At 42.8% G+C, this 27,332-nt stretch overlaps 2 protein-coding genes across 3 annotated transcripts in view; one reads left to right on the top strand and one right to left on the bottom strand.

Annotated features, from left to right (window-relative positions):
- xpr1a (xenotropic and polytropic retrovirus receptor 1a) overlaps positions 1 to 12,277 on the bottom strand; it is a 99,700-nt gene extending 87,423 nt beyond the window's left edge. Inside the window, exons 1-2 of the mRNA XM_038998932.1 lie at positions 12,260 to 12,277; positions 7,785 to 7,836 (exon numbers count right to left, since the gene is read on the bottom strand). Of these exons, the coding sequence (XP_038854860.1) occupies positions 7,785 to 7,836; positions 12,260 to 12,277 (70 nt within the window). The remainder of the gene's footprint in view (positions 1 to 7,784; positions 7,837 to 12,259) is intronic.
- Positions 12,278 to 18,188: 5,911 nt separating this feature from the next.
- acbd6 (acyl-CoA binding domain containing 6) overlaps positions 18,189 to 27,332 on the top strand; it is a 35,010-nt gene continuing 25,866 nt past the window's right edge. For both annotated transcript variants that reach the window (XM_038999487.1, XM_038999488.1), the window contains exons 1-5: positions 18,189 to 18,601; positions 20,190 to 20,254; positions 20,506 to 20,602; positions 23,862 to 23,932; positions 26,943 to 27,048. In XM_038999487.1, the coding sequence (XP_038855415.1) occupies positions 18,326 to 18,601; positions 20,190 to 20,254; positions 20,506 to 20,602; positions 23,862 to 23,932; positions 26,943 to 27,048 (615 nt within the window). In that variant the 5' untranslated portion in view covers positions 18,189 to 18,325. The remainder of the gene's footprint in view (positions 18,602 to 20,189; positions 20,255 to 20,505; positions 20,603 to 23,861; positions 23,933 to 26,942; positions 27,049 to 27,332) is intronic.

The raw sequence follows: 27,332 nt of genomic DNA, 5'->3' as shown, positions 1-27,332 counted from the left end.
TACCAACAGCCTCTCTCTCTCTCGTTTTACTTTGTAAAACAATATTTGGAAGTTGATCAAATATTTTGGTAGCCTAAAGTATAGCCTTCTCTTTTCAGCAGGAGCCATTTGTTTTTCAACCTGTGTTTTCCCTCGATTGTACTGTTAATATTGCGAAAGGCCTGTTTTGTCAGCATGCTGTTTTTTCACTGACAGATTTGCCACGCGTTCCCAACTGTAGGCTATTCCTTGTTATAAACCAGGTGGTTCAAACCCTGAATGCTGATTGGCTGAAATCTGTGGTATATCAAACCGTATACCATGGGTATGACAAAACATTTATTTTTACTGCTCTAATTATGTTGGTAACCAGTTTATAATAGCAATAAGGCACCTCGGGGTTTGTGATATATGGCCAATATACCACGGCTAATGTCTGTGTCCTAGCACTCCACGTTGCGTCGTGTATAAGAACAGCCCTTGGACATGGTATATTGGCCATATACCACACCACCTTGGGCCTTATTGCTTAATTATTGAGCTACAATCCACAGCTAGGCTATATTTTTTTTAAAGCTCTGTGGCTAAATGATAGGCCTTCTCATGGTGTAGTAGGCTATTCTGAATGACTTCATTTATTTATGAACAGACAGCAGTAATTATATAACTTTGGAAAATGTATTTCAATTTATAAGGAGTGCTGCAGTTCCTTCATAACTCTTTGCGCAATTCTATAAGGAAATAAATGATGAAGTACAACACTGGAGAGATGAGAGTTGCAGGTTCATGTCTATCAGAGCAGAGAGGGAGAGAGATCATAGAAAGGGAATCTCCTTCTAGTCATGTGAAAGATACTGGCACACTTCTCACACAGCCACAGCCACAACCAGGAGTTGGTCTCAAACATAGGTAACATTGTTGCGCAAACCATAAACCCAGTCCAGCCCAACCCAAATATTTGGCCAGGCTAAAAATCTACTTTTTCACATTATGTTTTTTTGTGGGGGCAGGAGAATTAACGAAGAGGCAACTTGAAAGATTGCTATTGTTAAAATGTTTACATTGCAAAAAGTGAGAAAATACATTTCATGCCATGAGAGGTACAGGATCCAGCCAAATAGGTTCCGGTACAAAACGGAGAGGTGCCGGATACTGTTCAAATTAAGCACTGTTTTAAACCTAACCTTAACTGTAACCTTAACCACACTGCTAACCTTATGCCTAACCCTAAAATAAAACCCATTTTGACTTTGCAGCTGGCCCATATAGTGGAAACCTTAGGTCTACCTCCAGGACAAGATTCATCCCAATAAACTGCAACTTGTAAGGAGAGGGAGCGAAAAGGTCGCATCTCCCCACTCCTTCATCCAATTAGTCCCCTGCTTTTTCATTGTTCATTACCCTGATTCGATTAATCTATAACCTTGAGTTTCCTCTCAGCTCTTTATTGACCCTCCCCATCCTCCAATCTCCCTCTCTGGAGCACCAGTCAGTATGTTGATTATCCTCGTACACTTCCCTCAACTCCTTGATATCTTTAACAATCTCCACTAGATAAATGCCCCCAGGCTTCTTCCTCCTCTCCTCCTACTGTAAAAGCAGTAGCACGCAAGGCTTTTTCTACAGATGCACGGCCAGAAAACTGAGATACGGATGGCATCAGGCAGCTAGCGCTGCTAAGGAGGAATAAACCCACTAACACTGAGCAATTAGCATTTTCATCCAAATCAGAGAGGCAGCTTGTGAAGCAGCCCATCAATAATGCAAGCTGGTGGGAGACACTGGCTGCTAGGCTACTGGTCCACAGAACGTACAGGGCTGTGTCCTTGGGCTACTGAGACTGGGGAAGGCTCCTGCTCAGAGCTCCTGCTTAGGTCCACACAGGGGCCTCTCCTATTGCCGGGCCCACTGTAATAATAGCTGTTAGACCTAGACACATGTGAGTGGAATAACAATCACTAAAATAATACCACCACCAGGCTTCAAATAGCCAGCCATGTCCTTTAGCAACCAACAGCAACAGACAAAATGGAAGGCCGCCCATCGCAGAAGGCGGAGAGCTGCGAGTGGAAAGCAGCATGGAAGGTGGAGGTCTCTGGGAGTGTGATTCATGTTAGCGCTTTCATTAAGTGGATTACGTACTTATCTCACATTACTATTCCTCCTCGTACGAATTAATTGGCACTAAAAGGGGAATGGCAGCGATGAGGCAACAGGAGCCATTGTGACGACGTTTTTACTACCATGTTTATTTTCCTTAATTAATGCAATGGTGCCTTTGAAGTGCAATAGTAAATGTGACCAGTTGAGGTGTGTGAACAAAAGACTGCCATATTGAGGATGAAAGAGATTGAGCATAGTGTTGTTCAGTGGTCTTTGACCAGAGAAAAGCAGGCAGGCTAATTGCTAGTTGCTCTCTCAGCATGCAACAAGCTTGTCCCCCTCTCCTCTCTGATAACAGCTCTGCTTACTGCTCCACTCTGGACGACCTTCACCAATGCAGACTGGGGAGTCTGTCTGTGGCTGCAGCCAACCCCCCCCCCCCCACACACACACACACACACACACACACACAACACAACACAACACAACACAACACACACACACACACACACCACGATCTCACCAATTTTACAACCAGCAAGATAACTTCTAATATTTTCTCCCTCCATGTCAGTTTCCTACATAATAATCTGATTGGTGGGCTCTTCGGTCTGAGTTACCTGAAGTGTGCTGGAGCCCATCTGCTGCTATTGAACCTGAGGGCTGAAGTTGAGACACAATTGCTTTTCTGCTGTTATTGATTCAGCTGCATAAAACATTAAACGGTTTTGAGGTTTCAGGAGACACCCCTGGATTTCTATGAGGAGCTACACAGGAAGAAAAACTCCACATGACAAAGGGGCTGAAGATGGTTGGCTGAGCCAATAGCTAGCAGTATAGTATAAACACATACTTTATAACATCTATTGTATTCCATACAAAACACAAAGGCTAGATGTGTAATCAAGGTATGAACAGTCTAGAGGAGGCTGGTGGGAGGAGATATAGGAGGACGGGCACATTGTAATGGTTGGAATGGAATACATGTAACGTAGTCAAACATGTGGTTTCCATTTGTTTGAGACCGTTCCATATATTCCATTCCAGCCATTACAATGAGCCCTTCCTCCTATAGCTCATCCCACCAGCCTCCTCTGGAACAGTCATATAATATTCCACTGCAATAACAGTGTAATCAGGCTGCACTGAGGGCCATGTTGCCTGCTGGGTCAGAAACAGTGGTCAGTGGGACTGCTGCGAGGAAAGAGGGGGAGGGCTCAGCCTGTCCAGAAGGCTGCTCTTCTGCCCAACTGAGCTATCATTCTTTATTATGGTGCTTTATCCTTTTACAGTCCGTCTCAAACTGCTACTGCTCCATACAGCAATAACACTGAACCTCACAGATACAGAGGCATTATGCATCAAACATCAACAACCAATGTACTCAGGGGAAGACACGTAAAGACTCCCCTCATTCCATTCAATCTGCAGTTTCACGTATGGCTTTCAGTCCTCCAAGCTATGTATTATAGAGCAACCTAGAGAGACTATAAAACATTTTACTGCCAGTTTGTGACAAAGACCTCAGCTAACTTAGTGTACGTGCTTGGCTGTGGGAAATCATCTTTATGGTGTCCTCCTGTGAGCAGTCAATAGCACAACCCTTCCCCCACATTCCTCCTCTACCTTGGTCAAGCTATGGGGGGAGGGGGTGGACCCCGCCCTTCCCCATCCTAGATCACCCCTGATGTAACTCTGCCAATAGACTAGGCCACTATGGCATGTAACAATACTGATAAATAGTTCCGGAGGCACACTAATTCCTCCCATTGCTGTGGTTATCTGCAGTTATTGTTTTAAAATCTCATAATCGGCAGGCTAATTGAATTGGACTTGATCTAATTTAGGGAGACCCCCCGTTTGTAGGCCCGCGGATCAATTTCCAAAAACGGGGCCTTTTTCTTTTGAACTCAGTCAGGGTCTCATTGTTGAGAGTTAGAATAGTAGAATACACGAGGTGCAATTTGGAAACTTGGTTGTGCATCAGCAGCATTCCTCTTGTTATGTCACTCACTGACAGTCACTCAATTAGCCCGTTTTTGTGATTGATAAATTAGTCTAGCCAGCTATCTAAACTTGTAATAACCATGGCCGAATACCGACCGGGCACGCTGGGCACCTCCAGGTGGCCCCCATTGAATTTGTTATTGCAGGAAATTAACCAAATCTGGTACAATGTATTTAGTTAAGAGAGTTAAGTAGTAAATTGTTTGCACAAATCAGTTGACTGCATGTGTGTGTTTGAATGTGGGTTAGCAGACCCGCGAGCCACTGCAGGCCCTCATGATGAGTTCAGATTCTTTGCGGCCCCCAACCCCCATCAAAGTTGCCCATCCCTGATCTAATTCAATCTTACTGGAGAGAGACAGAGAGGAGGAGCCTGAGCTCAGGCCAGATGCTCCTCAGTTCATTCTCCTGGACTGAGCTGCAGTGCAAACGCTGTTCTAATTAAAACTAGGGAGCAAGAACAAAGGATCTCCCAAGAGGTTAAATGCCATAGAAGACACTACAAGCACTCTGGTGCTGTATGGAACTAGAAAAAGCTCTCTTAATTACTGAACATTTATCCGAGTCAGGTAGGTAGCGCTGATCAATGCATTTCTATCAAAATTAAAAAATGACTTTCCTCATCAGTCCTGAAAACAGGTTTATGTTTACTCCTATATAGAGAAGGTCACAGTGTAGCAATTGTTTGGGAATTGACTACAGACTAAAATCTTCATCAACACAACAGGTAGTATTGTATGGCCAATACAGTATTGTGTCAGGAGTTGTATCATTCATATCTTTCTAAAATGTCTCTCACATCCAAACCATCCAAACAATGCCCTCAGCCTGACCACAGGAAAGCCTACGGTGTTGAGAACAGTGGACACAACCCACTGTGCTGCTACCCCTGCCGCTACCCATCAATGTCTTGGGGTGCTTGTTGACAGACGCTTTGTGGAGCTCAACTTGTGGAGCTGAACTTCATATCCCCTTAGTCTTCCAATGCCCTGTTCACAGTGCTCATCATACACATACTGTAGGGCATATCCTACCTTAATCCTTGAAAAGGCATGTATAAAACATAGCAAGAATCTCAAACCCTACGGGACTACAACTGCCCAATTTCCTTGTTGGTTGGAGTAACATGCACTTCTGGGGTATCTGATAGAAGCCTGGATGAAGAGAAGGCCCTTACAGAGGCTTTGAAGTGCTGTATTCCTTCATGTTGAATCTCTACTATAACTATATCAGGTAGCGGGTCAGCAAGAGGGAGCGGTAATAACCCAGTAAATTGTCTCCCGGAGGCACCAGTACTCTCACAGAATACCAAACCTGACTCAGACACGGCAGGCCTCGCCGTCGAGAGAGAGAAAAACATCTCAGAAATCACATTCCCGTAATTACTCTTTCATTGAGGGGTGATTTAATCAAATCATCCCTTTTTTTTAACTCAATCAGATTTGAAATAGGGTCTGTGTGACGAGAAATGCTGTGCTAAGCGTGTATTTCACGGGAAGCCTGTTAATCTCGTTCCTTATATGAAAAGTAAAGTGTCTGGCGCTGAAGTGCAGGGGTTCAAAATCAAATCAAATCAAACTGTATTGGTCACAGGGCCTTCCGAGTGGCGCAGCGGTGTAAGGCACTGCATCACAGTGCTAGCTGCGTCACCACAGATCCTGGTTTGATCCCAGGCTGTGTCGCAGCTCATGGAGACCCATGAGGCGGCGCACAATTGGCCCAGCGTCGTCCGGGTTAGGAGAGGGTTTGGCCGTCCGGGTTGTCCTTGTCCCATTGTGCTCTAGCGACTCCTGTGGTGGGCCGGGCACATGCACGCTGACATGGTCGCCAGGAGTACGATGTTTCCCACGACACATTGGTACAGCTGGCTTCCAGGTTAAGCGAGCAGTGTGTCCAGAAGCAGTGCGGCTTGGCGGGGTCGTGTTTTGGAAGATGCATGGCTCTTGCCCATAGCCTCTCCTGAGTCCGTACGGGAGTTGCAGCGATGGGACAAGACTGTAACTACCAATTGAATATCACGAAATTGGGGGAAAAAGGGGGTAAAGAAATTAAACAATAATATAAAAAATATATTGTATTGCTCACATTTAGCAGATGTTACAGCGGGTGTAGCGAAATGCTCGTGTTCCTAGCTCCAACAGTGCAACAGTGTAGGTCACTCCAACAGTGAATTGTTAGTATCTAACAATTCAACAACCTTCAATATGTGTTCCAGTACAGCAGCTGGTCCCATGTATTCCTTCTCCTATTTCTCTGTTTTTCCATTATTTTACTCTTCATGGTGGCTTCAGGAGTGACCTACATATGGCAGCTCTGACAGGGGGCAGACAGGATGTGATTCATCAGCCATCTTGGGGATAAGGCCAACCTCACACCCTCAGGAGAATGTTTAAAGGAGACAGCTCATATGTTATCACCAAACTAGACACAGACAACTCTGTCATTTAGGCTTCACATGCCATCATTGGTTGAAATATGAGGTGAAAGTTTGGCTGATTAATCGTACTGTCAACGGTTGTTCACTAGGCTTTTCTCCTCTCACCACGATGCGACTAGAGACTACTGTACTAGAGACTATAAACACAGGCTGACAGTGTGGTCTTTGTCAGATTATTCCATGCTTCATGAGTGGTGAGTGAGTCTTCTTTTGGAGTCGTATAGCGGAAACCGACCACACCTTCAACTTGTCAACCTGGACACAGTAAGAGTGGGTCCCGAGCAGCATTGAGCAAATTCTCAGTTCTGCTTCTTTTTCCTGCATGCTCGTTCCAGCCCTGTTCATCTCCTAGCCTGTCAACCGCACCTGCCAACTTCCTCTTTCCCATTCCACCGGAACTTTGGTTTTGGAAACATCAAAGTCAGACCAGAGGAGGCTTGGACACACCACTCTCACACACACACACACACACACACACACACACACACACACACACACACACACACACACACACACACACACACACACACACACACACACACACACACACACACACACACACACACACACACACACACACACACAGAGCCACTGACTGGAAATAATGTCTCTCTCACACCTTAACAGAAAGGCCCGGCCCGTCGGCCCAGTCTCCTGGAAGTAGACCTTCAGAGAGATGCAGCTCCCCAGTGAACTAGAACTAGACACTGTTCACAGATCAGTGGCAGACCGTTCAACCATCACGTCTGGGGAGAGTCCTCACGCAGTCCTCCACACAGAGCAGCACTTCTGTGTATGATGTAAGTAGGATATACATTCTGTCATGTAAACCAATTCTAGCATGACAACTCGGGCATTAATCTAAATATTGTTGTTGGATGTTGAGCATGTATTATGCGACCATTGTATTTAGAGGACTTCTATAAGAGGACCCTGAGTGTGGTCATCCAGTGACTAACTGCACTGCAACTGAAGAACTCTTAACTGCCATCACTCTGCATCTAAAAACAAACCATTACGCTGGTCCCTGTCACGCCTCGCTAGCAGCCTGACGTTGTATATTAATTATAGCCTAAGGCCTTATCTCAGCACTGCACAGTGGTGGGGAAGTCACTGCACCCAGTGGCTGCTGGGTCGTGTGAGGGGTGGCTGGATGATCACTGGAATTTCCTCTATTTTTAGCAGGGCCTGTTATTTCGGGATGTCAGTACGGGTGCGGGGCAAGCTCATTTTGTCCGTGGACCAGGAGTTGACTTACCTTCTATGGATGGGGCCTGGTCCTGGGCTGCATACAGCATACTCTTGAACGCCTGGAAAAGGAAAAAACAGAGGGATAATCCCTCATCAGTTTCTCTACTGTACAAGCAATGACCTGTTGATGTTTAATCCAATCAATCAACGCCTTTTCATATGAGTAAATGATTGCAATAGTTAGTGGGGTTAACGTAATGAACAAGATATTATTGATTGATAAATTCAAGTAATCTACTTACATAGCCATTCTCATGAATAGTATGATAAGTCAATTACTTCACACAAATGAAGAAAGAAGACCAGAAAACTAAGTAATATATTGAAAGTATATCTGAAATTTCCAAACTCAGTACATAATGTCTACAGGGAAAAATAACCATCCTTCGGCAACAATCCGCAAGATGTGTGAAGATAATGATTCCAGGCGGAGTTATAGGACATCAGTGCCGTTGTATTTAACCATGATGTCTGATGGACACAATTCCCTGTCACATTTTACATCTCTCAAATTAAACAGAGATAGAGGCTAGTTCTTATCAGTTCTTACAGTTCTTATCACACCCAAGGATTTTGTCTATGGTTGAAAAGGGACCCCAGATGTGCAGGGAAAGATTTTCTCATGACATTGTTGATGGTGCTCTTCTAAAATCACATTCCTTATTTTCAGAGAAACCAAATGCATTGCAGATTGTTCCGTACACGAATGAAATAGAGATCTGTAATCCACTAGGATCCTTTGCATCAAAAAACAAGTTGTTAATGGTGTACTACACCCTAGGAAATATACATCCAAAATACAGGTCTAAACTGGCTGCTATCAGGCTACTTGCCATGGCTAGATCAGCAGACCTCCGTCAATCTGGTGTAGATGTAAAATTGAATAGAATCAAGGAAGACACGGATGCATTGTACAGTGGAGTTAAAATGCAAACTATTAACGATATATGGTGCCATGGTCTCTCTCTGTGGAGACACCCGGGCACAACATAAACTGGCAGGGTTCAAAGAGAGTGTGGGCTTTGCCTACAGTAAGTGCAGACACAGTGAGTGTTCTTTTGAGGACATGCAGTCACACTTCAATGAGGATGCATATACTAAAAGGACATTGGAGAAGCATGTCAGACAGTGTGATGAAATAGAAAAGGCACAGACGGACTTGCTTCGCAACAGCCTGAGAACAACATATGGGATCAATAGAAGGAGCAAGTTAGTTGAATTCCCAACCTTTGATATCATACAACAAACTCTGCAAGACATTATGCATGTGATTTTGGAGGGCATAGCCCCATTGGAAATCAAATGTGTTTTGAATCATCTTGTTGTGTCAGGACAGATTGATTGATTCCCTTATTCCTCTCTAGATGTTAGAGATCGGCGATCCCCAATTTCTGTTTGTACATTAACGTCAAGTGATGGTAAACTAAAACAGTCATCTGGGCAAATGCTTGTCCTGCTAAGGATATTGCCATTTGTTTTGGAGACTTTGGAAGTCAATGCATATATACAACTGATAATCGATCTAATAGAGATTGTACAGATAGTATTTGTTCTTTCCATTGTGACTGTGTCTAGGTTGAAGTTACTCATTGAAAATCATTTGAAGCATTGGAAGGAGCTTTTTCCAGACCGCATTGTTACACCTAAACAGCATTATATGATACATTTGCCATCACAGATAAAGTCATTGGGTCCAATGGTTAGACATATGTATGCGGTTTGAGTCTAAACATTGTTTCTTTAAACAATGAGCTTCCAAGCTCAATTTTTAAAATATTTGCAAGTCTTTGATCAATCAGAACCAAATATATGAAAGCTGCCAAAATGTTGACAGTTCAATGCACCCAATTTTTTCAAATTAAAAGGGAGATGGGACCCTTTATCAGAGGTTAAAGATCTACAATATTTACGTGGAAAATTGAGGGGCTTCCTAGGTTTCAATGAAGTAAACCAAATCAACTGTAGTAAATACATAACTCAGAAGTCCATGATCTTTGCCAAAGTACTGAATGGGAATATGCCAGAATTTGGACTGGTCAAAAACATATTTCTTGTTGATTCTAGGCTTTATTGTTTGGAATATCAACCACTTCAAACTATACACTTTGATAGAAACGTCATGGCTTATCAAGTTGAGGTCCCACACCTTGCAGAGGCCACTGAGTTAGTGGATGCTGAAAACTGGTTTATTTTACCTCTTATTACACAATTAGCAACAAGAGCCAAACGTATGTACAAGTCAAATACCATCTTGGGGATGTAATAGAATTGTACAACAGTTCAAATGACTCATAGTGTGTTCCCAAGATATGAAAAGTGTACTGTCTTTGTTCTGTGTCTACATGTATTTTTATTTTATTTAAGTAGGCACGTCAGTTAAGAACAAATCCTTATTTTCAATGATGGCCTAGGAACAGTGGGTTAACTGCCTTGTTCAGGGGCAGAACGATAGATTTTTACCTTGTCAGCTCGGGAATTCGATCTTGCAACCTTCGGTTACTAGTCCAACACTCTAGCCACTAGGCTCCCTGCTGCCCCATAATGATTGCTGTGCTGTGTGTAAGATTGACAATAAAACAGTGAATTCCATTTGGTCGTTATCTGTTCTTAATATGTGAAGAGATGAAAAGGATAAGATGCTTGAAATAAGAAACTCTGACTTTGACAAAGCAGTTTTGTACTTGTCAGTGTTGATCAAACAGCTTTATAATTCTGGTCATTCTAGTTTCGAGCATTAAGTTACTCAGAACCAGTAACACAGTCTCAGTAACAAGTTATATTATCTTATTAAGATAATTAAGGACAAGAAAAGCTTGAAACAAGTGAAATGCTCGAACATTAAAACTGCCTGGTAAGAAGAAATATCTTGTCCGACAAAAAACAAGCATATATTGCCTTGATTTAAGATATTTAATCTTACTTAGATTTCAATTTTTGCAGCGTAGCCTATACTACAAACACCTCTTTCTACAGAATGTGGTTATTTCCTTCGATCACTCTGACCTTGCAGATAATGGATACGGACAGATAATTACGAGATACGTCTTAACATGACTTTATTCTGTGAGGCCTGGACCTGAATATATCACTATTCCTCCCTACCAATCTAACTCTGGGGCAATAGCAGTAATTGTGAACACGTTTCTTGGACGTCCAGTCAAAACAACTACGCTTGGGCCTTCAGTGGGATAGACACATACCCGCATGATGAACTTTGTGTCCTGTGCAACAGTTTCCAACCAATATTTTTTTTATTCAAAGCTTAGATGTGACAAAGAATAATTTAAATAATGACGCATAATGAAGAAAAAAGTATCTTCTTGACAACCATATGTGTAGCTTATGTTCCATTCCCCCAGTCTCTGGAACGGTTTATCTGATGTTTGGATAACGTTGATATATGAGAGGAAAGGATGATAATTAATCCTATGTGGGAGGAACCTACTTAGAAACTGTTTGCTCATTTTCCAACCTGAACACCAACACTGCAGTCAGATATTACTCTCTGCTCATATAGAACACTTCATTTGTAGTTAACATTCTTTTCAGGAGACCACCTGTGGTTCATGTAGCAGGGCTTACCGTCCAGACTAATAGTTGGAAGAGACAGAAGGGACACATTCATCAAGATGTAGGCATATTGCCATGGCAATAGCACCGATGGTAAAGGGGGCAGGGCAGGGCGGCTCTTTTTTGCATGCTCCGACTGTAGTATAGTACACCAGCTTACAGAGATCAACCTGCAGGTCTCCCCACACCTAATTGGGCTGATAGTCTTCTGTTGAGATGTACAGTAGTAAAAAATAACTATATCAACTACAATACTGCAGGTGCTGGGTGGTCTGAGATCTGAAACTCCGATGATTCTCATCATCACTTTAACTGAGTGGATCTCTGAGTGCAGGACTGACCGAGACCAGATGCCTTCTCAGTAGGGGATAGAGGATGAGGTGTGGGAAGCTCGCCATGCCATCTCTGTTGTCTAAGTAAGATGCATACATTACACCAGAAGTGTGTCGTTTTGTGTTGGCTATAGGCTAGCATGATCATATTCATCATGTCATGTGCAATGATTTCTGTTCTCATTTAAACCATGCATCTTTTGTTAATGTCAGTGGTTGGAATAGTGAAAATGTTTATATGAACCAATCATTTGTATTTATGGTTCACATTATCCAGTTTATGCAGTGAGTCATCTTGCAATGTGTGCCACTGGCAGCGCTCAAAAACCTGCATATATGCCTACCTAACAGTTGGAACACTGCACAGAGAGGCTAGAGTGGGAAATGAGCCCCACACAGTAACCACTGCATGTAATTAACATGTGTACCTGCTTATGATAATAATTTCATGTCCCTTAGGAATAGGAACTTCGCTTACACAAGCATTCTCCTGAACATATAAACCCACGCAAGTGATTCGATTGCAGAGGTAAAAGCACAAGAGGCTTCCTTCTATCGCCCACCCACGCTGCCACATTACCCTCTCCACCTTGCTCATGTTACGGCTTCTGTTGCTTTACCACACTCACACAGAACAGACCAGGAACCAGACCAAGGGCCAGCCTGGAACCAAGAACCAAGACCATGTACCAACTGCACTAGCCAAAAGGAAAATGTCCATGAGATAAAACAAAAAGGAGAAAGGACAAACGGAGCAGTCTAATGTTGTTTGTTTTCATATTATCTAGAAGAGTGAGATTACTCTGTAATAATGCCAGCATATCACACAGGAATGAGCTCTGCTTTCCTAATGAGCAGCAGCAGACCTCAACGCTAAACAGGTGTTTAAAATGGACAGTCTCATAGGATGAGCAGACTTCATTACTTTATCACCTTGTCAATTCCTCAATTCACATGCAAGCGTTTTAGTGATTAGAGGCATCTTTTCTCCCAAGCAGCCTACCCAGCTGTCCTGTTGTAGCCAAAGGCATTTTGAAGAATCCAGACAATGTTGCATTGGAAAAATAAAAGAAAGAGTAAGGTCATTGATGGATGGTAAAAACGCTTGACAGACCAAACTAAAGGGTGGGGATAACAGCCAGACTTGTTGTTGCTGATGTTTCCTCCACAAAGCCTTGTTCAACAAACGTCTCAAGGACAGAGTGATCTCTACTCTGTTTTGGCAATAAACAGACATGTACATGTAAAAGGACCATGAGCTCCAACGTGAAGTACATAGAAGCATGTCAAATCTGGTGTCAAATTAAGGCATTTATAACATTTTCAACCATTTTCTACTCTAAATACTAGGATTAAGCAAAGGCTTTGATTAGTGGTCAAACAAATGGAAAAGGGGTCTTAGACCACATCTACCAGGAAAAGTCTTAAAAGGTATTAGAAATACATCAAAACATAATAATGTTGAAGTAAAGACCCCTGACAACTAATATCAACACTTATATTTAGTTTGGATAAATTATGTTCCTTACGTAAGTTTAAGAAACATTGCCCTGTGTCTTAAAATTCTGTTACCAAAAATCCACATCATATTTTCTAATTTCTCTCCCTCATGAAGAGGGAGGATAATGAAAGTTCACACAAGTAACAAGTACATCTAGACCTAGCAGTTAGTTAGTGTTTTTACTGATACCTATTTGATTTATGAATTATTAACTGATTCAAACTTGAAATGTTGTTAGCAAATTGTTAACGAAATTTCCTAAATAATCTTTAACGGAATTAGTGCAATTGAATTGGCTACAATGTGAAATCATAGTAGTCACAAACCACAGATGGGTCAACTGCTACAGTCCTCTCTTCCAACGGAATACTGTTATGTTCAACTCATTACCATTTTCTTTCTCTTTCTGTCGTCTGGTGGTCAAAGCAAGTGTGAAAACAGTCTGGACAACCCCTCCCTCTCCCTCTCTCTCTATCTATCCCTCTCTCGCTCTGCTTTTCTGTCTTTTCTCTCTAGTTAATGTCACCTGTCCCGACTCTTACTGAACCCTACCCATGAGCCCCCTCTCTTTCCATTTACTGTAACCAGCATCCTTACCCACTGAGCACCGACACCGGACGTCCATGGACGTTGAAAAGTAGTTCAAATTTGGTCAGTCCGCCCTGGCCTTGATTTCAACGTCCACAGACATTGTTTTTGGTTTTTGAAAAAACGTGGTCACATATAAAAACGGAGGGAGATTTTACATCTGCACAGTTCTTTCAGTGAATGTGTTTTTGTAAAATGTTCAGTGTAAATTGTTAAAAGTAGTCCTTGTACATAGAGTTGTATGTGTTTTTTTTGGGGGGGGGCCTACATGAAGTGAAACATCTAAGTCTCAGCGCAATTCCATTACCCTCGAATTGCCCATAACCTTATTCCCTTAATATTTCCAGGGGATAAAATTAAGTTATCCATCTTCTCTAAGATTCAGAGGCTCTTAACTTAATGTAAAGTGCTATATTTTTTTATCAGAATATTTCTGACCAGTTCCCCATCAATCCAGCGCGCAAGCCTAATTAATGCAAGATCAAACAATACATCCCTCACACTCAGAGAAAAAAGACAAAGTCCACTCATCAACCACTACCTCACAAAGCAAAGTGATTTAGTTAGTAACACTGATTATTTATCCATGGCATAGCAATTGATGGTATGCCAATCTATGCCAGAGAATCCGTCATTCATCTCAGGTCATCCATCTCAGAGCCGACTGAGGTGTAAAATGGCTGATATGGACATGTATTGGTCCCCGTACTAAATGCGTCAGGCTGCAAGTATAGACAAAGACTAATATGGCCATATGTGTTTTACCTTCACCACATCCAAGTGACCGCATAGACCTTCCTATACCTACTTAACGAGTTAGGTAGATCAATAAAGGTATTTATAAGATGTATATAAACATATATTTTTTATAGTATGGTATATGGCCACATAGTGAGGCATGCAGGTTTGATAGTGGAATGCAGACTCAGACTCTTCCAGAGGCTTGCATCAGCATCTTTGTCTATAATTCATAGAACAAAATGGAATGGGGCAGCCTTGTCAGAGCCTGTCCTCACTCAGGCTCTTAATGTGAACCAAGAAGATGTGGGGTGTGACCCTGAAAATGCTCATACATATCCCAACAAAGACCTTGACCTGGATGTACCCTTACTCTGATCTCTCCAAACCATAGATACAACCAAACATGGCCAGTTTTAGACTTTGTGATTTTGGTCCGTTCAATTAATGCTTGTCAAACAAAGCAAGGCATAATATCTAATTTACAAAAATTGCAATTAACAAAATAACTTACATAATAGCGTTATTCAATCAAATATGTTGTGTCACAAGGAAAAATGTTTCAGGACAGTAACATTTTATGAATTATAATGAAAACATTGTATTGTGATTTTACCCATTAACAGAGAATATCCTATGCATAATCATTTATATATAGTTATGTTTTAAAATAATATTTGAAAAAGTGACATTTCTCATTCTGAAAAATATTTTAGGTCTGGTTTCCAACACTGGAAAACAATAACGGACTAAGCCACATAAATACTATCCTAATTGTTCAGTGTTCCAATGTAATGTAGGATGAAGCGCACGCGATGGCGACCTGAGCAGGTGACAGATATATGTCAACATCAACAAATATAGAGAAAGATAATAATGTATCCCGTAAATATAATCACTAACCTAAATAAAATAACAATTAACAAAATGAATAAATGCTTAGGGTCTATGAATAGCAAGTATGTTATCTATGAACAAAAGGCTTCTACAATTAAAGTGACAGCTTCAGGAATGGTTGCACAAAGATAACTAGGATGCATAAAATCATGACCTAAAATGACAAAACAACACTAAATTAAAAACAAACAAAAAAAGACTAAGAAAGCACGGTTTATCAAAAGGAAAGTTACAGCTTATGCAATAGCCAACCATAAACTATAGACTATCCTTATCTAGTAGCCTATCCAAGCAATCTTTTGTTACACAATTCAAGAAGTAGGCTAAAAGTTAAAGTGACAGCTGTAACAAAAACACAAATCAAGATTAATAAAATGTACCAAGACTAATAGCGAACCATATTATGCTATTAATTCAGTAGGTATTCATTAAACGATGGATTAGAGGGACTTTTCTCACTTTAAATCAGAAAGCATTACTTCTAAACACAATCGTGTGAAATTACCTCATATTGAAGGTACTGTTTCCTCCATTCCGGAGTAATATGAGACGAAAGGTGCTCCGCGAATTTCATTTTGTCTAAGCAGCTATATCTTCAACCTCCGTAATTCCTTTTAGGACTGTCCCCTGTTGACTCGAGTTTTGTTATATCTGTCAACTTGCTGGCTCGCATGCGGCAGCCTGCACTAGCGCACTCTGTCTTGTCCAAAATAACGTACTCCAAATAAACTCTGTCCCATACTATTCTTAAGAGGGATGGCGGAACAGAATCCTCCCGCTCTATAACAGGTGGTTTGATTACGATATAACGGTTCCGGTGCAAATTCAATGACTTTCTCCCTTCGATCTCTGGTAAGGTCTGGGGACATAGCAGTCCGCCATCGCATTCAGCCAACAACGTGGTTGCGTCACTCCGCAGTGACAGCCGGCGCGGTGTGTATCCTATCTGAAGATGGTTTTAATGTCTGTGATCTGACGACTGTACTGTACTGCGCTTCCTTTGTCTTTATTAGGCTATTAAAATATAGACAATTATTGGTAGATTATTTGTAGAAAAAGCTATCCACATGTAGGCTACAGCCTATGTTCTGCGTGCATTAGAGGTGTGAGATCTTCTGTTGACACACTTTCTGGGAATATGCTCCCCAACTTTTACAAGGCCACATAATCACATGAATTGGCGCCTCAAATGTATGTAATCAAATTCCATAGCCTATTGTATAATGAGAGAAAAAGGATGTATACAGTACCAGTCAAAAGTTTGGACACACCTACTCATTCAAGGGTTTTTCTTTATTTTTAATATTTTCTACATTGTAGAATAATAGTGAAGACATTAAAACTATGAAATAACACATATGGAATCATGTAGTAGCCCAAAAAGTGTTAAACAAATCAACATATATTATAGATTTTAGATTCTTCAAAGTAGCCACTCTTTGCCTTGATGACAGCTTTGCACACTCTTGGAGTTCCATTCCATCATGCTGATTACAAATTGAGACCGGTGTTGTGCTGAAAATCTCCCCCCTGCCAGAACCCCCCCCCCCCCCCCCCTTCGCATTCTTCATTGCTGCGACTTGCTTGCTAGTTGAGATTTCTGCTCTTCACTCCTTTGTCAGTTTAGCCTACATTTCACTGATCTTAGTAGCAGAAAGCATCTTTGTCTGCAGTTTTCGGTTTGGCTATTTGTTTCAAGTGTATGTGGCGGTTATAGCTTGTATGGCGCCATGGGCGAGCCCATGTCGCCCGTACCTAAATCCGCTACTGATTTTTATTAGTCTATAAATAAATCTCTTTGCCAAAATTTGTCATCTCTCCCATGTCTTATTCGGCTTGTATTTTTGAAAGTGTAAGGATAATAATTCAGCCATAGTTGTTCTGAAATGTTTATTGCTTGCCAACATTTTAATCCCTCTATGTTTAATATAACACACATACATTCATTATTAATTTCGGTTGCCTATCCTGACGTGAAGTTTGTTCTATATAAAGTATTTGACTCTGATGTGTGCCACATAAAGTATTTGACTCTAGCCACAAAATTAAGGAATATAGAAGGGGTGGGGGGGATTCTTGCAGGGGGAGATTTTCGGCACAACACTGGTGTTGGTGCGTGCGGTTTATTGTTGCCACCTGCAATACAGATCAACATATTGTAAATACTACCACCACCTACTGGACAACATTTGCTAATATGGCAGCTACTGGTACATAGTTTGAAATTGTAGTTTTGTTCTTTTTTATTCAGTCTTTTCTGTTTCATTTAACCAGATAATGATAATAAAGCTGCTTTTGTCAGAGCAACAAGTAGGCTAGAATAATGTATATTGGGTAGCCTGGCGCCGTGCGTGGTCACTTTCTCGACATAGGACGCTACAGTTTTGGGGCAGAAAAATAAATGATGGTGCGCGTTATAGGCTAAACGAAAAAAATATTAAATAGATTTTACAAAAATGTATCATGTGACTGACTTTTCCAACCAAGGTACTTTTTCTATATTGGCATTTCGGTAGAACATATTTAAAAACGGAAGTTAAAGGACTAAGGAACGCCAATGCTTTCCGGCTTGGTACAGGCTTTTATCAGGGCTTTTTATGATACGTATATAGTATCCACATATATAGTACACCACGGTTATTTTTGTGTCTTTTTTTAACAGTACTATGTACCTGTCATAGACAGTACCTCTCTGTACAACTAGAAGCATGGATTTCTGTCCGGATTTTAGGTCAAAATCTTTGTTCCTAGTCTAAGTTCTACCCGAGGCTTTTAGTGGGGTGTACCACAGACGGACCATTCGTGCAAAGTGCAAACAAGTCCATCTCAGCGATAACGGATTAAATCATAGCCTGTATAAACTACTGAAAGCGATAATATAAGGTCGTCACATATTTTTTTTAACCGTCTTTATTTTCGACAATGGCTTCACGCTCGCCATCGTCTTCCCCTGATTCTGCCACAGGCTCAGGTACCGACCCAGCTCGGCCTGATACAGGAGATCCTCTCGGAGGAGGATCGGACTCCGACTCAGATCTAGGATTAGGGAAATTCGACAGTGGTGCAGGTGACCCTGGTCATCGACTGGAAGGGGAGGAATTGGAACACGAATTTGAGGCAGCAGCAGACCGTCTTCGAGATCTACTTCAGACGGCCAGCAGGGAACAACTGTTGTACCTGTATGCTAGGTATAAACAGGTGACTATCAGATAGCAGCACATCCCAATGGACCCATTTGTTATTTAGATACTTTTGTATATATACTGTATGTGGAGACCCCTTCAAATTAGTGGATTTGGCTATTTTAGCCCCACCCGTTGCTGACATTTTATATAAAATCGATCACACAGCCATGCAATCTCCATAGACAAACATAGGCCGTAGAATGGCCTTACTGAAGAGCTCAGTGACTTTCAACGTGGCACCGTCATAGGATGCCACCATTCCAACAAGTCAGTTCGTAAAATTTCTGCCCTGCTAGAGCTGCCACGGTCAACTGTAAGTGTTGTTATTGGGAAGTGGAAACGTCTAGAAACAACAACGGCTCAGCCGCGAAGTGGTAGGCCACACAAGCTCACCGAATGGGAGCCTGGAGGGCTGAAGCGCGTAGTGCATAAAAATCGTCTGTCCTCAGTTGCAACACTCACTACCGAGTTCCAAACTTTTTCTGGCAGCAATGTCAGCACAAGAACTGTTAGTGGGGAGCTTCATGAAATAGGTTTCCATGGCCGAGCAGCCGCACACAAGCCAAAGATCACCATGCGCAATGTCAAGCGTTAGCTGGAGTGGTAAAACACGCCACCATTGGACTCTGGAGCAGTGGAAACGCATTCTCTGGAGTGATGAATCACGCTTCGCCATCTGGCAGTCCGATGGACGAATCAAGGTTTGGTGGATACCAGGAGAGCGCTACCTGCCTCAATGCATAGTCCTAACTGTAAAGTTATGTGGAGGAGGAATAAGGGTCTGGGGCTGATTTTCATGGTTCGGGCTAGGCCCCTTAGTTCCAGTGAAGGGAAATTTTAACGCTACAGCATACAATTACATTCTAGACGATTCTGTGCTTGGAGCAGTTTGGGGAAGGCTCTTTCTTGTTTCAGCATGACAATGCCCCCGTGCGCAAAGCGAGGTCCATACAGAAGTGGTTTGTTGAGATCGGTGTGGAAGAACTTGACTGGCCTGCACAGAGCCCTGACCTCAACCCCATCGAACACCTTTAGGATGAATTGGAACGCCAACTCCGAGCCGGGCCTAATCGCCCAACATCAGTGCCCGACCTCACTAATGCTCTTGTGGCTGAATGGAAGCAAGTCCCTGCAGCAATGTTCCAACATCTAGTGGAAAGCCTTCCCAGAAGAGTGGAGGCTGTTATAGCAGCAAAGGGGGGACCAACTCCATATTAATGCCCATGATTTTGGAATGAGATGTATAACAAACAGGTGTCCGCATACTTTTGGTCATGTAGTGTAGCTAGCAAATGGCATAAATATACATTCACAATATACAATATACAGTCTACATTCACGTCTGTTATGTTCTAGCTATTGGTGCCACCAAATGTTGTTCATCATGCCCTTGCATCCATAATAATATCATTGTTACGCTATTTTGTGGTGGGGTGGGAGTTTTACCACAGGTATGTACACAAATTGCAAACGGGTGTAGAATCGATGTCAATCTATTGTTTGCCATTGAATTGATAGTGATGATTCTGCTGAGAGCTGTCAAACAGATGGTTAGGCTATTTAATCCATTCCTGAGTCACCTGTATTTCATATGTTCACAGGTCAAGGTTGGAAAGTGCAATACAGCAAAGCCTGGGTTTTTCGATTTTGAAGGTCAAAGAAAATGGTATGTTTGGAATTTGTTAATCATTGTGCTGATATTATGTGCTTATTCAACTCCTGGCATAAATTTGCATGGGTGAATCATACTATGCCCTGGAGTAAGTGGTGAGTGGTCCTGTTTTGAGATTTCAATTTACATGACATTTTTTTCTTGTTCCAAACTGAAACTCACCTACTGTATGGTCCTGTTCTCTTTAATGCTTTTGGGAGGGAGAGAAACTATCTGCTGAATGTTTTTGTTATGTTTTGCTACAGGACAGCATGGAAGCAGCTTGAGGACATGAGTGCAGAACAGGCCATGCAGGAGTATGTTTCATGTGTAACTTCACTAGACCCAGACAGCAGTCAGAAGGTAAAAAGCCCTCACAAATCCAATACTACACTACATTTGATCTCACAAATTTACATAATACAATCTCCACATGCAGGAAACTCTGCAATGTGAGAACTGAAACAAATGTCTTTCTCACGTTTGAACCATTCTAAAAAAAGATAACTAAATTTGACAGCTCCACCTGCACCTAAGAATGCAGTATGGCGCATTGACCAGCAGGGGACACTGACTGACTATGCAACTTGGCAGAAATACTAAGCGTTTGTCTAACATTTATTTATTTATATAACCTTTATTTAACTAGACAAGTCAGTTAAGAACAAATTCTTATTTACAATGACGGTCTACCAAAAGGCAAAAGGACTCCTGTGGGGACGGGGACTGGGATAAAAAATAAATTAAATAAAAAATATAGGACAAAACACGCATGAAGGACAAGAGACAACACTACATAAAGAGAGACCTAAGACAACAACATAGCATGGCAGCAACACATGACAACACAGCAAGGTAGCAACACAACATGGCAGCAGCACAACATGGTAGCAGCACAAAACATCGTACAAACATAATTGGGCACAGACGACAGCACAAAGGGCAAGAAGATAAAGACAACAATACATCACGCAAAGCAGCCAGAACTGTCAGTAAGTGTCCATGATTGAGTCTTTGAATGAAGAGATTGAGATAACTGTCCAGTTTGAGTGTTTGTTACAACTTGTTCTAGTCGCTAGCTGCAGCGAACTGAAAAGAGGAGCGACCCAGGGATGTGTGTGCTTTGGGGACCTTTAACAGAATGTGACTGGCAGAACGGGTGTTGTATGTGGAGGATGAGGGCTGCAGTAGATATCTCAGATTGGGGGGGTGGGGGGTGATGCCTAAGAGGGTTTTATAAATAAGCATCAACCAGTGGGTCTTGTGACAGGTATACAGAGATGAGGAGTATAGAGTGCAGTGATGTGTCCTATAAGGAGCATTGGTGGCTAATCTGATGGCTGAATGATAAAGGACATCTAGCCGCTCGAGAGCACTCTTACCTGCCGATCTATAAATTACGTCTCCGTAATCTAGCATGGGTAGGATGGTCATCTGAATCAGGTTTAGTTTGGCAGCTGGGGTGAAAGAGGAGCGATTACGATAGAGGAAACCAAGTCTAGATTTAACTTTAGCCTGCAGCTTTGATATGTGCTGAGAGAAGGACATTGTACCATCTAGCCATTCTCCCAAGTACTTGTATGAGGTGACTACCTCAAGCTCTAAGCCCTCAGAGGTAGTAATCACACCTGTGGGGAGAGGGGCATGCTTCTTACCAAACCACATGACCTTTGTTTTGGAGGTGTTCAGAACATGGTTAAGGGCAGAGAAAGCTTGTTAGACACTAAGAAATCTTTGTTGTAGAGTATTTAACACAAAATGCGGGGAGTGGCCAGCTGAGTATAAGACTGTATCATCTGCATATAAATGGATGAGAGAGCTTCCTACTGCCTGTGTTGTTGATGTAAATTGAGAAGAGTGTGGGACCTAGGATCGAGCCTTGGGTACACCCTTGGTGACAGGCAGTGGCTGAGACAGCAGAGGTAACATTACCTGAGACTGTTTTAGCTTTGCATGCCGTCATCTCTTTAATGTTCACAGATTACACTCAAACCAACTCCAATAAATTATTTTGTTTTCATGTTCTAAGTAGGACTTTTTTATACATTATTTGTGAGAGGGCTTTTGATCTAGCCTAAATAAAATGTGTTTACTGTGCTCAAATTGTTTATCTGGTGTGGTGTGCCTGCCTGCATCAGAAGGCTAGTGTTGTTATGCAGACATGGGCCTGTTTTCTCAGGGAGTAGGCCAATGGAATCATCCACTCACTAAGTTCTACCCCATTACAGTAACAGGCCTGCCAACTGGGACCAAGCACACTGTCACAGCTGACAAAGACACCCTGCCTGGAGTGAAACGATGGGGAGGGGGGCTGCAAAGAGGCTGAATGAAACACAACATTTTTGGATACAGTACTGTCAATAGACCAGTCCCTCATTGTGTCCTTTCCAGCATGGGTATGGTTTGATAAAATGGATGCAGGGAAAAATGTATGTTTGTTCTATTCTGACCTCTATTCAACATTGCTGAGGAAAGTACCAACATGAGACAAACCCAAATGCACTTTTCTTCCCGAATGAAAATTCAGCACAAAGAAATTTCCCCTTCGCGAACCTCCATCCCCAAAGGAGAGATTTAGAGTGATGTTTAGCGGTGTGACATAAAAGCCTGTCACCGGTCCTGTTTGAGTTAGTGCCTTCCACCCGCCTCTCTCTCCTTTCCCTTCTGTCCCCTCCACAATATGAGTGTCAGCAGGCATCAGTGGCCTGCAGACCAGCCTGACACATCCCTTTCTCTGGCGCTGCCATCGGGGCCAATACATGCTGACATGGTCCCTAGCTTGGCACAATGCCAGGGGAAGGCAAATGCACAAATGCCCCTCTGAAAAGGATGTGATTGTATTAGTGTTAACAAAGCACAGGGAGTCTATTCTTAACAGGGTCCAGACAAACAGATTTAGGAGAGGCTGGATGGGGATAAAGGCAGCAGAAACAATAGTCAGTTCTTGACCTCTCTCCTATTTGGATTGTTGGTTGCACTATCTTTACATTAGAGAAGGAAGTGCATTAGAGAATATTCTGAGTTTAGAAGGGAGTTGCACTCCTAAAAGTGCATGTGCCGTTATATTTAGTTTTTTGCCCACAACCCCCTCGGAAATTAAATCTAATTTGTTTGTTGTCTTGTGTGAGTCATTGTGAAAGAGATTATAGAACATGGGCTAGACTGAGGACCTAAAAAACGGTTGAGTCCATTTTTGCCATTACAGCATGTATTAGCGGTTCAGAAAATGCTAAACAAATAAAATTGCTGAAATAATTTTGATCAGTTAAAATATACTCCTCAAAAGACTTTATGCATGTCATTTTTTTACCCATGTTTTGGAGTCGCCCCTAAACAATGTGTGAGAGAATCGTGACGAGGTGAACCTATTGCTGTCTGTGAATAAGGAAACTCATTCTCCCAGTGGCTCTTGTTTTTCATTGTATGGCACAGTTGGCTTGTTTAAGGTGGGGAGAACACTGGATAACTAGTCAGGGGAATACTGAACTGTCCTTAGATCACAGTAGTGTGGCACACACCACTACAGACTCGCTGTTATTACAAGAGGTGAGGGGAGTGTTATGGAACCATAATTATGCTTTTGAATGAATGTCAGGATTTAAAGTTTTGCTTCTTGTTCCAGGAGAGAAGAGAGCGTAGGACAGGATTTGGAGGTCCAACAGTCAGTTCCCTCTACCAAGAAGAAATGATCAGGTACGTCACAGTTTCTGTCTCTCCTATATCAGAGACAAGCTTCCTCTGCACTGAGCTCTGAGTGTTAGAAGTTCTTCTGCAGATTGTAAACCAGGGTTTCCAGAACTCGTTTTTTTCCCTAGCAATACACAGTTGATTCAAATAAACTAATTTGCAAGCTTTGGTCATTTGAATCAGCTGTGTAGTGTTAGGGCAAAAACCAAAACGTGCATCCCTTGAGGTCCCGAGGACCGAGTTTGTGAAACGCTGCTGTAAACTGTTTTGGGAACATTAAACAGTCCTGATTTTATGTTAATTATATTCACTCTCCTTATGGGAACCCTCAGAAGCTTGATCAAGCATACACACCACCTCGTTTCTTCGAAAAAAGGCTCTTTTGGAAATTAAAATGACGGCTGAATCCAGCAGGTTTTCTCCTAAATTATCCTCATTAGTATGCATGCGCTGAGGAGAGGTGGCCTGAAAATGCCTGCCTTTAATTACTTTTTTGATAACATGTTGAAATGAGAGAGCATTGGGTATAGAACGCTGCCACGTGGCACGGGCTCCCCTGGCGACGACCCTCTTGGTGATAGCCAATGTGGATGCCCGTGGGGACAGGAAGTCATTAACATTCCCCTTTGGCGAGGTCTACCTCGGGCATGTCCCGCTCCAAACTGTTACACTCAATGGTTCGCTGAATATCCAATTTTCCCCTCTCAGTACAGGAAGACCCACTCCATATTAAATAGTCTGCCTCCTCAAGCAAGGGCTTGTTACTGAGTTAATTGCATCCGCTTTGCTCATTTTCTGCTTCGGATCGGGTAGCTATGTGTGGAATGTGTATTGACAAAAGCAGGATTGATTGGCGATATCCCTCAGATGGTGAAGTCTGCTGTTTGTGATGGAATAGATTTGTGTGAGCTACACTTTTGTAAAAGGCTCTGATGAACATCAGACTTATGGTTAGCTGACATTCTAGACCACTTGGCTGGAAAGTCACAGCAAGTGTGAGTTCTCTCATTGCCACTCATAGCTCTTTGTTGTAGTGTGTGTGGGTGACCTCCCTAAAAGAATGTGTGTGATTGATGGTGGAGCTGTTGAAGTCATCAGTAGCCGCCTGGCTGTGTTGGGAGATGAGTGTTCTCCTGAAGGGCTGGCATGCAGGCTGATGGATGAGGGGGATATCTGTCAGTATGCTGGACTGGGTAGCGGAGCAGAACTGTGTGTTTTATGAGGCTGGTGTGTGTGTCGGTGAGCCGGGCTAGGTATGAGGGTGATGTGGGTTTTACTCTTGCAGGGTGGTGTTCTGGATGCAGGGAGGTGTTCTGGATGCAGGGTGGTGTTCTGGGTGCAGGGTGGTGTTCTGGGTGCAGGGTGGTGTTCTGGATGCAGGGTGGTGTTCTGGATGCAGGGTGGTGTTCTGGATGCAGGGTGGTGTTCTGGGTGCAGGGTGGTGTTCTGGATGCAGGGTGGTGTTCTGGATGCAGGGTGGTGTTCATGGGTCATGACACCAAATCCACATTTTACAGTGACTGATTAGTTACACAGTAGTTACAACATGCAAATGATATCACAGTTGCACGTACACTGCCATACACTTAGGCCACTCACACACATCAGGGTCTCTCTCTCTCCCACCCCCTCCCTCCCTCCCCCTGGCTGGTAGTCAGCTGTGGTTAACCAGGCGGTGGGGATGACAGAGTAGCCTGTGACCTTCCCAGCATGCCGTGCGGCGGGTCATTTATCAGGGCACCATTAATCGCGTGCGTGCTGTCAGGCGGCCGGCCACCGTGAGGCCAAACCCTCGCCGGCCAGCGCAGCCTGACTGATGAGCTCCGCCATTGATTAGTTGCCGTGGGAGACGGATGGTGCCCACGTGGCAGGGACACTCGGGGTCAGCGTGGCGATCACCAGAGGGGGAGGGGCCAGCCCCCCACTTATGAATAAACATGATTCTCATGAGCATGTAAATGAATGTGCCCTCACATGTAACCTTATTCTGTTCAACTGGAATGAGCTGTTTATAAATCAACTTGTGATTGAGGCACAAGGCAAGCATCAGGAACAAAGGGAGAGAGGGCTCTACAGTGCTCTGTTTAACACTGTTGCTATTTTAGGCTCCATTTTGAGGTTCTGACACTCTCAGTTAGGATCTACGTATCCTCTAATTCTTTGCGGAAAGGAAGATCCTAACCGAGGGTACCTCTTATTCAGATACTGCCGAACACTAAGCAGAACCACTGCTGCACTGTATCCTAATCATTTCTCAATTCCCCTCCAGGTAGGTAGCTCTTAGCCCCGCTAACCGCTGTTAACGAATACTGTAACGCTATCCTCCACAACTTGGTGGTGAGGGACCCTGCCAGCCTGTCCTCCGCTGGGGCTGGGACTGGGGCTGGGGCTGGGTTGCTCTCTGTCAGACAATGGCCCACTAAATGCAATTAATCAGGAGCCCTGGGTAAGAGAGGGAAGGCGTAAAGCTCTAAATGAGATATAGCCCCTTCCCCTCTGTCCCTGTGCGTCCCCCACCCCAACAGCTCTGCCTGGCGTGGCCCTAATGCCAGGAGGTGATTAAGGGGGGGAATAATTAGAGATAGTGTGGCGTACCGTGCTGCTTCCCCAGGGATGACTCACCAGGGATGAGTAGGAGGGAATGTTATGTTTATCCCACCCACCCTGTCATTGCGTGCATGTGTGTGTGTGTGTGTGGTGGGGGGGTACTATTTCCAGTGGTGTTAACCTCATCCACACTTATGAATACACATCCCACTATATTCTATATCAAGATTTGTTATTGACAGAGAAATAAATGTTCATTTCCCTATGGTTATTAATCAATCTCATTTTATTCCGATCTAGATTTGTATGAGGCGTGTATGGTGGTGTTGTTATTGGTGTTGATTGTTTTTGCTGAGATGGAGAATTCCCAGAAGAACAGATGTCTCTTCTCATCTGATGCCAGACAGTTCCTTCATTTCCATTCACTGGTACATTGACTGATGCTTCCTCTCTTCCTATCCCCTCACAGGGAAGAAGACAAGAACATCTTTGACTACTGCAGAGAGAACAACATAGAACACATTACCACAGCTATCAGTTCCAAGGAAGTGGATGTCAATGCAAAAGATGAAGAGGTAAGTGGCATCCTATCTTCAAAGAGCCCTCTTGTTAAACAGTACATGTTATTAATTCCAACTGTAAAACCAGCTCATTTGCAATATGGTACAGTATTCCCCCGTAACTCCATTGTGTTTGGCCTCAAATTGACTATTAGTCCATGGGAACTCTTCACTCTAATATATCTCCGATCTAAGGGAGAAGCTTAAGGCGTTAAAAGATCATTAGATGTTTTTCACTTTGACCTCAAATCTATTCATCTGCTTTATTCGTTTATCACAGAGGGCAAATGGCTTAGTCC

This window comes from Salvelinus namaycush, chromosome 8 (assembly GCF_016432855.1).
Source record: "Salvelinus namaycush isolate Seneca chromosome 8, SaNama_1.0, whole genome shotgun sequence".
Classification (NCBI taxonomy): Eukaryota; Metazoa; Chordata; class Actinopteri; order Salmoniformes; family Salmonidae; genus Salvelinus; species Salvelinus namaycush.
This window is presented reverse-complemented; position numbering and strand designations above follow the sequence as displayed.